This window comes from Psammomys obesus, unplaced genomic scaffold (genome assembly GCF_907164565.1).
Source record: "Psammomys obesus unplaced genomic scaffold, mPsaObe1.curated_primary_1811, whole genome shotgun sequence".
NCBI classification, from domain to species: Eukaryota; Metazoa; Chordata; class Mammalia; order Rodentia; family Muridae; genus Psammomys; species Psammomys obesus.
Genome location: NW_026596079.1, coordinates 3483300 through 3494388, shown reverse-complemented (window position 1 = coordinate 3494388; position 11089 = coordinate 3483300). Strand labels below are relative to the sequence as shown.

General features: G+C 50.0%; 1 protein-coding gene across 1 annotated transcript in view; it reads right to left on the bottom strand.

Annotated features, from left to right (window-relative positions):
- The window catches only part of Ago2 (argonaute RISC catalytic component 2), an 85343-nt gene that overhangs the window by 10933 nt on the left and 63321 nt on the right, over positions 1–11089 (bottom strand). The window contains exons 14-18 of the mRNA XM_055626780.1: positions 9470–9560; positions 6958–7152; positions 5280–5414; positions 1687–1788; positions 95–294 (exon numbers count right to left, since the gene is read on the bottom strand). Of these exons, the coding sequence (XP_055482755.1) occupies positions 95–294; positions 1687–1788; positions 5280–5414; positions 6958–7152; positions 9470–9560 (723 nt within the window). The remainder of the gene's footprint in view (positions 1–94; positions 295–1686; positions 1789–5279; positions 5415–6957; positions 7153–9469; positions 9561–11089) is intronic.

Below are 11089 nucleotides of genomic sequence, written 5' to 3'. Positions count from 1 at the left end.
GAGGAACTTGAACCAGGCACGAGCATGGAGAGCAGTCGTCAGAGCCCATGAGCCGCCAGCCTTGTCTTAACCCCCTTCCAGGTGTGACACTTACCTGTCGTGTTCTTTATCCACCAGGTGGTACCTGGCACGGAAGGCCACCAGGTGAGCATAGTAGGCCGGTGCCGGTATTGACACAGAGCGTGTGCAGCGTACATAGGTGTGACACAGCTGGTAGGTCAGAATCTGCAGCTCGTCAGAAGAAAAACGATTGTCATCCCAAAGCACGTGGTAGTGGGAAGGACGGCTTGTCCCCTGAAAGAGGTGGGAGGGACAGAAAGACTCACCATGAGGCCTTGCCAGAACAGCAATAAGTGTTTCCATTAAGACAGACATGGTGGCACATGCCTGTGATCCCAGCACTTTTGAGGAATGAAGAAAGGATTCAAATTTGAAGCCATCCTTGGTAAAACACCCTGTCCTCAATCCCCCAAACCATCTACTCTTAAAAGCCCCATATCTGTAAAACAGATTATACATTTATTTACATACAGGAAAGTCACAACCAAGACATTTCTGCCTCCCTCCAAACAGGCCTTGCAGGCTTAGTCTAGGCTGACCTGGGACACAGTCCCCCTGCCTCAGCATCCTAGGTCTCCAGGCCCAGCTTACAGAGTGATAGTAAATATGACCGTGACTGAAGATAGCCAGCAGAGAGGATATTTGATGTTACTAATACAGAGAACTGATCAAGGTCTGAGGTGACTGATGGGAATGAGGGGGGCCCCATCCTATCATCATAGACCTCATATATGTGTTAAAATATCATATTACACACCACCTCCATAAATGCGCATTTCATGTGAAAAGAAAAAAAAAAGAAAAGAAAAAGAACATTTTAGAAGGAGCTGAGCCAAAAGACAATGCCTTCTAGGTATTCTACAGTATTTTATTTATAATACCAAGAAAAAACTTTGATCAAAGCTTTATGTTAATATTAACATTCAAAAAATGGGAGTTGGACTGGAGAGATGGCTCAGAGGTTATGGGCACTGAGTGCTCTTCCAGAGGACCTGAGTTCAATTCCCAGCAAACACATGGTGGCTCACAACCATCTACAGTGAGATCTGGAGCCCTCTCCTGGAGTGCAGGTGTACATGCAGACAAAACATTGTATACATAATAAATATTTTAAAAAAATAAAAAGTTGGGGTTGAGAATATTTGATGCACTTTTCCCTCCAAAGTCTTCTGCAAGGGAAGAGCAGGACTCACGCAGCAGAAACACTGGTGGCTCCTCCCTGCCTACCTGCTACTACTCTTCAAAGACCTCGCTCTAACACCGGCAAGATGGCAGAATGCTGCTACAGAGCACTCCAGGACTTGTTTGTCCTGACATTTTCTCGGTAGCCAGCATGAACACGAGTTCCCACCAGGCTCCAACAACAGTAGCTTCCTGGAGTCTCACCTTTTTTAAGCTCACTGGCTGCCAGCACCTGGCCTTGACCGCCTCCTCACATTCCTTACATCTTGGTCTCACTATACCTACTTCTACACAGGTCCCTTCTACCTCTTGATTCCCAGTGTCTGACCCAGAAAGTCTTCTGGTCCCCAGGCAAGTGCCCAACTCTCCTGGCCACAATACGCCCCAAATTCATGAGATCACCACAAACATCCCAGACCATCAAAAGGGAGCCTCCCTTCTTACCTGGATGCCGGCATGACTGCACAGGTAGAAGTCAAACTCAGTTGGGTGGGTGATTTTCGTGTCTACGGTTGTGCCTGCTGGAATGTTCCCACTCTTTCCAACCTGTGGCGACACAGAGAGCTCATCAGGTGTGGCAGGATGGGTAGGCAGAGCCAGCAAGAGTGCAGGAGCACCAGCTCCTCAGCACACAAATCTGTTAAGTACCAATGATCTCCACAGCTTCACTTGGGCCGGGCTTATGGTTCACATTGCATCTAGGTGCTGCAGGTGAGCACAGTCTGTCTACTGAAGGATCTGCCTGAATAGGCTCCAAGAGAACAGGCTAGGCTCTATGAGGCTGAGGGTGAAACCAACTCCAGATTTTCCACCTCCACCTCCCAAGTGCTGAAAGTGAATTGTAAACCACCATGCTCACCTTAAAATATTTCAATTAGAGAGAGAGAGAAAGAGAGGCAGGCTCTCCCCTGGCAGTGGTAACATTTTACTTTTCTTGCTGGCATAAGCCAGGCCATAAAATCCTTCTGTTACTTATTTATAGTCAAGAGCTCACATTGTAGTTCATTGGACTAGAACTCACTGAGTATTGCAGACTGGACTCAACTCATGACAATTCTCTCAAGTGTTGGGATAACAGGCATGTGTCAAAGTGCCCAGCTAAGCAATTCCTATACACAATCCCCTAGAACACTCAGGTTATTTCCTGTTTTGCCAGGATAGGCACAAAGAACCGTCAGTTTTGTGTTCCAAGCTGGTCATGGATCTGTACTCAACACAGCAGGGACTGGGTGCCACATCCTTAGTCTTATCCTTGTGGGCAGGGCCAGGGAGACGGACGGAGACACAACAACTCATGGTCAAGTGGTTGGGGTGTGGACAAGCAGGTCTGGCTTTGAGCCAGGCTGTTTGGCTGTAGACCCTCTGTCCTGGCTCTTAGTGTCACTTGCCTGCATCTGTCCCACACTCAGTGTTATGAAGTGGGTTAATAACTCCTTTCTAAAACAGCACAAGTTTTTTTGTTTGTTTGTTTGTTTGTTTGTCTGCCTGCTTTTCAAGAAAGGCCTCTGTTCTATATCCTAGGCTAGCCCCAAACTTGTGACTCTCCTGCCTCAGACTCCCAGAAGCTGGGACTTGCAGACCTGTGACATCATGCCAAGCTTACAAAACATTACTCCTTGAAATTTGCCTGCAAACTAAACTCAATAAAATAACTATATAACTAGGAAACTGGAGAGGTGGACCAATGGTTAAGAGCACTTGATGCTCTTGCAGAAGACTGGTTTGGCTTCCAGACTCACATGTTGGCTCACAACCATCCATAACTCTGCTTTCAGAGGACCTGATGCCCTCTTCTGACCCCCATGAGCAGTACATGAGCATGGGCACAGACACAAATAAAATAATCACATTAAAAGTACCTGTCTGAATCTATTATTCTTCTCTGTCACATTGTGTCAGGTTCACAGCTGACAGTCTGTGTGGGAAACCTGCCTGTAAACCTTTCTAGGCTCTGAGACTTCTAGCATGGGTGGCTTTTTAAAAAAATAAAAAAAGTGTTTGGAGTCAGGCATGGTGGTACATGCCTTTAATCCCAGAAGATACAGGTGTACCTTTTTGAGTTCGAGGCCAGCCTGGTCTACAAAGTGAGTCTAGGACAGCCAGGGCTCTGTTACACAAAGAAACCCTGTCTCAAAAAATTAAGCTAAGTTTGGGCTTAGCTCCAGAGGTGATTTCATAAATGTACCATAAACATTTTGTGGTGCATTTCACTGGCTCAGTGTCCCTATCTGCAGAAACTGGTATTGCCAGTCTCCTCTGCTTTCCTGGAGGGCATCCTCTCCCTCCTTCCGGACATCCAAGAAAGCAGATTTACACCCTGTCCTCACTGCTTCCTCATTATTGTCCTTTGTAGGGAGGGAGGCTGCCTCTAGGAGTAGTGCCCCTGGCAACAGAGCCATGGAATCTGCAAGCGAACAGACACCCAGCTGCAGGCACTGCAGCCTCCCTTCATGGTCTGCAGGGCCGTTTCTTATTTTATAATAAATGCACCCAAGTCTCCAGGCTGAGCTGATCTGGTATGAAACCATTTGGTTTTATGCGGCTGTGAGTGCTCTGTAGTTTCTGTTTGTTGTATCTTTAATGCATGAGCTGCGGGCAGCGAAGTGAAAGTGTCAGGCATTCTTAAACTTCATTTGCATAATGATCAAAACATATGGTTTCTACACAATCAAGGTTTGGAAACCACCCGAGACTTCCTTGTCCTCCCATGTGAATCTGGTACCTGCAGCTCTGCTTACCCCTCCCATTCTCTGTTCCCACTCATTCTTGCCTGTTTCAGGTTCTGGCAGTGGTTACAACAGCCACCTGTGACACTGTACTTGTCAATTTCCCCTTGAAATTCTGTAAGCTTTTCATGCCCCTTCCCCCCAGCTCCCCGCTTTACATATTTTAGGGCAGAGCACTAGGGGCAGTGGAGACAACAGCTTCAGTACTTTCCTGGTAAGTGCCTCCTTTCATTGTGGCAAGGTATACCTCAGTCTCTCCACCAACACCGATAAACCAACGCTGGCTACCCTGGAGGCCACGGGGCAGAGAAGACCTGCAATGACTATCTTGCAACAGTGTGGTGATCCCCGGCCTTACAGGACCCACAACGCTGGATTCAAGGTCTGGTAGACACCCCGAGGCCTTTCCCTTATGGACAACCTATGTCTCCCAGACAGCAGCTGCCCTTATAGACAGCTGTGGGCCTTATTGTGCTGTTAGAAGCGCAGAAAACATTTTTCTGGGTCTTGGAAGCTGGCTCAACCAGTAAGCCTGATTTTAATCCATAGAATGCACATAAAAGTGTCAAGGGTGGTGGTGCACTCTTGCAATCCCAGTGTTGGAAAAGCAGAAACAAGATTTCTGGGGCTTGCTGGCCACCCAGCCTATCCTAAGGCTGACACTTCAGGCTTGTCACCTGGCGTCTGCATGAACACACACATACATGCTGACAAACACACATGCATCCATCTAAGAAAGTAAAAGGCAGCTTCTCTTTCTCTCTGTCTCTCTCTCTCCAGAAGGAAGGCTTGAGCTACATAAGCTCCCCCAAAGCCAGAGGTAGCTTCTGCTGGAGCTCGGGTGGCTCCAACCTCTCACACTGCCTGACTGTCGGGTCCACGGCTCTAAACGGCTGATTTCTCTCAATTCCCTGCTCCGCCCATTTTTACTCCTTCCTTCCTTTCTTTTTGAGACAGGGGCTTGTACTTGTTCTGTAGCCAAGGCTAACCTACATTCTCGAAGCTGCTCTGCCTGCCTCGTGGTGCTAGAGTACAGTTTATTCAAAGATGGGGCTAAAACATAGGTCTTCATGCATGTTAGGTAAGCCTTCTGCCAACTAAGCCAAATCCCAGCCCCACTGCCATTGAGTTCAAACAGTTTTTGTTCTGAACCACCTCTCTCTCATTTATCAGATAAATGACAATTCATGTCTGGCTCTTCCTCAACAAAGCCAGAGGGGGCTTGCGAGACACCTGAGCCTGGGTCCCCATGAAGCGCCGCCTCTCACGACAGTCTCCCCAGACTGTGGCTGCCCGAGGGCTATGACTCACCCGCTCGTTCTTGTCTGTGCAGAAGAGTCGAGTGTGGTGTCGCTTCTGCACCACGATGAACGTGATCCCTGGCTGATAGTCCTTCTCCAGCTTGATGCAGGCCTCTCGGATGGCCAGCAGCTCATGGTGGAGGACCTGCAGGGCAGAGGCGGGCGTCAGAGGCCTTGCTTTACAGGCATCTTGCAGACTGGGAAGAGCTTTTCCAGTCTGGCCAGCACTGGGTCAGGCACGCCACAATGCCTTCTGCCAGTTGGCCTAGTTTCATTGTGTTGCGGTGGTAAAGACTGACCGAAAGGGTTTATCCAGCTCACACTTCCAGACCACAGCCCATCACTGAGGAAAGGAAGGGCAGGAACCCAACAGAAAACACAGAAGAACATTATTTTTGCTGGCTTGCTCAGCTGCCTACCTTTCTTACTTTCATTTTTGTTTATTCCGACTGGCCTGTAAATCACTATGTAGCCATGGCTGGCCTTAAATTCACAGATATCTACCTGCTTCTGCCTCCCCAGGACTAGGATTAAAGGCCTGCACCAATACACCCACCTCAGCTAGCTTTGCCATATAGCCCAGGCCCACCTCTCAAGGGATGGTGCTGCCCAGAGCAAACTGAGCCCTCCTACATCAAACAGAAATAGGAAAGTGTCCCACAGACACGTTTTCTATGGTTAAAATTATGAAGTACACAAAGCTGCTTAGCTTGGAATCCATAACGTTCCCAGTGCTCATAAAACAGCACTATGAAGACTTATTGGCATGGACAGCAGAGCTGTTTGCTACTGGCTTGCTGACTGACAGGACAGGAAAGACAAATGGGGCAGATGCTGGCTCCTGTCTGAGCTCAGCCATCACAGGGCACTCAGCAACCCTCATCCCTTCCACCTGTCAACTGTGGGGCCTGCCCTGACAGTCTCATGTGAAGACTTTGGTGCCTAAGGACCAGGAATAGTGGACTTTGGTTGTGTCAAGACAGTGTTTCCCTAACTCTGCCTCCTGAGTGCTAGGATTGGAGGTGTGTGCTACAATGCCTGACCCCCCTCAGATTTAACGGCCTGAGCCAAACAGTTTACAATGTTTCAAAACGTATTTCTAGAATTCCAGTGCAACAATTTAGTTGAAGGGATTTCTGGTATTCTCTGCAGGGTGGAGCTGGCAAGGTTAAATCCAACCTCAAGGGAGGAGTACTAGACAGATTGGGAACCCAGGAGGTTCTGAGACAGGGCTCCAGCTCATGGGAGAACTGTGGAAGCTGTCACCAAGGCTCTTACAGAATATAGCACTAGAGGCTTGACCAGAAAGAATCGAGGCAGATAGCCCCCCGGGGCCAGGAGGATTTGTTCTAAAGAGAAAAGGCTGCAGCTTCCGTCCTAAACAAGAAGGCAAATGTGCATGTACCGTGTCGCATGCCACCAGACTGCGAATAAGGGAAGCGCGTCAGATCTAAGAACAGCCCAGGACATACACCACAGTTCTAAGTCTGCTCTCATAGCCCCTGACTGAGCCTCTATCCACACTCACCCAGGTCTCTACTGCCCGAACTTACATCTGAAACTCCTCTTCATCCTTCCCCCATCATGAGCCCTGAAACCCACACGATACCCCTCCGCCCCATGATCTGTCTTCTAAACTATGACCAGCCAATGGACAAAAGCAGAGAAGACAGGGCAGTGTGGCCAACCTGCTGGAACTGGCCCTCGGAGACGCCATCTCGGTAGAAGATGATCCGGGTGGGCTTGAAGCGTGTAGACTTGTAGAACTGAATGAGCAGCTCCCGCACCATGGCAGCCAGGTCCTGGATGATCTCCTGGCGGTGCTGCTGCACGCGCACGGTGGCGCAGTAGCGGTTGGGGTGTGCGTCCATGCTGCCCACGACCTGTGGGGCACACAGTCAGCAGGCGGCCAGGCCTCCAGTGGTCCCTCTTCTGGGGGCCAGCTGGAGACTGGCCTGTGGAGAAGCATCTTCCCACAGCGGTCCTCAAAGCAGAACGTTCTCCTAAGCACCTTCTAAAAACGGGACCCTTGCCCCATGGAACACAAGAAAAGGCAAAACTGAGTCTATATGGTGGTTGAATTATCTGTGCAAAGAAAGCAGTTGAGGGTGCCTCTAGTTTTTCAAGAGCAAACACTTCTCCCAAGTGTCACATGCACATCAAAAACTCAGCATGGCCAGACTTTGGTCCCTAGGAAGGTCACAGCTCTGATTGAGGGGTCACGGAAAGGAGCAAACCAGAGAGCCAGAGCAGAAACCATGATGCTTCCAGGGTTCTGGGGTCAGAGGGCAAAAGGCACACCACCCAGCTACAGCTAGGCCCTGCACATTCTGGGCTGGGGAAAACACTTCCTTATACCGTCAAGCATAAAGGAAAGGGCCCTGTGTGTCTGGGTAGCAGGTGACCTGTATCTCCCCTGAAAAGCTTACAGAGCAGCGTCTATAGGCTTCCCAGTCTCCTTGTTCTGGCTCTGCTTGGGGCTACAGATTCTCTCAAGCATAGTTTCCCTCTCACACCATGTGAAAAGAAAGACCCAGAACTATTTGGCATAACTAGAAATGTCAACGCCAACAGAAACCTCCTCCTATTGAGAGCTGTGCGCACCAGGGATAGAGAGATTCCTGCTCCTGAGAATTTGGTAAGCCTTGCTCCAATGCCTGCTCCTGTTTGTCAGCTCACCTACGTCTGGAATCAACTTAATCAAGCAGCTGGGTATGCCTGTGAGGGATTTTGTGGATTGGATCATCAGCGGTGGGAAGACCCACCCAAAATCTGAGCCACAACTTCCAGTGGCAGCCTTCTGCTTTTTGCCCGCTTGCCCAAACTCCTGTTGGCAAGTTTTGTCTACTTTGTTGCTATAGGCAGATTCCAACTCAGACTAAAGACCAGTAACTCTCCAGGAGTTCTGGACTCCAGCACCAAACTGGGACCACAGAGACATCCAGTCTTGTAGACTGAGCAGCTGATTATTGATTATTACTTGGCCTTTCTGTTTTAAGAGTACATCCTCCAATTATGTGTGTGCTATTCCTTTAGAGAATCCTGACTAATATGAATATACTTGCCTAAGCCTCCAAAGCCTACGCAGAGGACCTGAACACAGTGGTTGGGGGGGGAGGGGAGAAACAAACTAATGGTGAGCAAGTAGAGACCAAGGTGGCAAAAGGCCTGGGCCAGATCCCAAGCCATTTGGCTGTGTGGATCCTTTCTGACACTGGGGACGCTGACACCACCTGAAAGCCACACCTGATCGCTATGCACAGCACACTTGATGCAAAAGGGGGCTCCTTTGTCTGGAAGGTGGAATGGTGTCCCGTCCAATATCACATCCCATACCCTACTCTTTAAGACAAATTAAACAATGGCATTAAGCCTTGTTAGCACCAACCATAGCATGCCAGGCACTGAGCAAGGACCTCACATCCTTTCACAATCCTAAGTCTGACAACAGTACATGTGAAAAAGCCCAGAAAGATTGAGCTTAATTGCAGGAGAGAAACAGCAGAGATAAAAGCAGAGGCTTGAGGATGAGGCTCAGCCGGGTGTGAGGCTGCCGCCACCATGCTGGGTGAGGGGTGCTGGATCCCACTCTAACCAAGGCAGCACCCATATGCCGGCTGCTGTGCACAGGGCCTTTCAGCCCCATTCCCCAAGTGAGCATTTCTCTGAGGCACTGAAGGTGTAGGAAGGCATTTGAGGGGACAGGATCCGTTCAGACAAATGATCCAAAAGAACTGCTGTTTTCTTTCACACACGCAGCCACCCTGGCTCTAGAACTCTGTATTCTCTGACTAGAGAGGTGGTAAGAGGACAGACAGCCTTTGCACTCTGTACTCCAAAAGGCCAAAGCACACTTATTACAAATCCACAGCAGGCAGAGGGAGTGGTTGCTCAGTGGTCAGCCAAGGCCACCTCGAAGGGCCCAGAGGTAATGTTCCCCCCAGATGTGCCACAGACAGCAGGAAAGGTGGCAGCCCACACACCTGTGACCTCCTCAGTCATCCCCATCACCTATTTGCCATTAGATCATGATCAGACCAACCAAGCAGGTTATTAACCTTCATGTCTTTCTCCTTAGCACACCACTGCAAACAGACCAGACACTTGAGGGCCCGGGGTGTTCTGTTTTCTCCTCCACCCCGGCCCCACCCCAGCAACATAACAAGGACAGAGAAGGCAGAGGGAAGTGTGGACACTCACGGCAGCAATCGAAGGCTTCTTCCCATCACCAGCTGGTGGGTGGGTGACATCAGCTCCCAGAAAGATGACAGGTTGCTGGAACACTGGAGGCCTACAAGAAAGTGGGTGTTTGAGGCCCAGGCTTGGGACACTATCTATGTCTCTGGGAGGTAACCCTACCACTAACATGGGCAGTTTTAGAGAGATCTTCCTGCCCCCACCTCAATGAGTTCAGACAATATTCTGTGTGTGAGACCCTAGGTCGAGAGTAACACATCTCTATCTGAGGTGACATCACAGTTGTGCAAAGAGTCGGGCGCTCCAAGGGGAGGTTGTCTATTTCACACTGTCACCTCCCAATCAAAGTCAGGTACAGTGGAGAGCCACAAGGTGACCATGGCAGTTCCTCTGGACGTTCACCCAGCACCCACTCAGGACATAACCATGTAAGAACGGAAGCACTTCCTAAGTGTTCAGCATGTGTATCCATGTGCCCTTTCCAGGGAGAGGAGGGCACCTGTCCCCTCAATCTCCACTATGGTTCCAACTATCATCAGGGGACCTGAACCCAGCCTCAGACTTAGGGTGGCACTTCTAAGACACACAGATTATGGCACTGTAGTCTTGGTAACCAACTCAAGATGCCCGGGGGTCCCCTGGCCTCATTCTCCTCTGCTGGGAGGAAGGCAGGAGCTGGGTGGTATAACACAGATCCTGACAACTGCCCTGCCACCACCAGGGCCCCAGGTACAGCCGGGCAGCGGCTGTGGGTGGGTATGATTCACCTGCCACAGGCCAAGCCACACCTGCCCTCAGCTTTCTCTAATCTGCAGCTCAGCAGCGGTTCCTATGAGCCCAGCCTGCTGCCACCTCCCAGGCTCCTCTTAACTCTGTGCTGCCATGGCAACAAGATTCCTCTTTCAAGGTCTCCAGTGACATGGAGCGTCCCTGAGTCCAATGATTAGGCCACTCAGTGTGGCTCATTGGCATATTCTGATGCAAGACACACTTTCTTGGATGCCTCCCTTCCTTGCCTGCTCTTTCTATCTATTACCAGTGTCCCTGAACTTTACCCTGGGCACAGGGCTCAGATCTCCTTGCCATTCACTCAAGGGTGCTCATCCAGCCTCATGGCTCCTGCGCTCTGACAAGGGGCTTTCCTTACCACCTGATACAGGCCAGAGCCCCGCTCCCCAGCCTGAGCCACCCCTTTTCATGAGGGTCCTCTCTTTGACACTAACTAGACCAAGAGTGTGAGACAAGTCTTTCTTCCCCTTCAATCTAGTCCACCTATTTCCATCTCCAAAACAATCGGGGCTCCTCATCCTGCCTGTCCCTCACTTCAGCCTGGCATAGACTGGCACCAGAGGCTTCCCAAGTACACTTCACATGTAGCCACAATCAGTCGCCCAAAACACAGGCCTGCCCATCACTCCCATGGTCTTTATGGCAGTTTCCTCAAGTGAAGTTATTATTGTGGTCACTCTCTTCTTTTGCCTCCATCAGAGCCCACTGTCCTTGTCCTCTATCACCCAGGGTCACTCAGCCTCGGGAGGCAGATGAGGAAGAAGATGAGACAGTTCCACATCCACATCCCTTATCCCTATGGGGCATGCCGGCAGCCAGCACTTGGCATAGGAA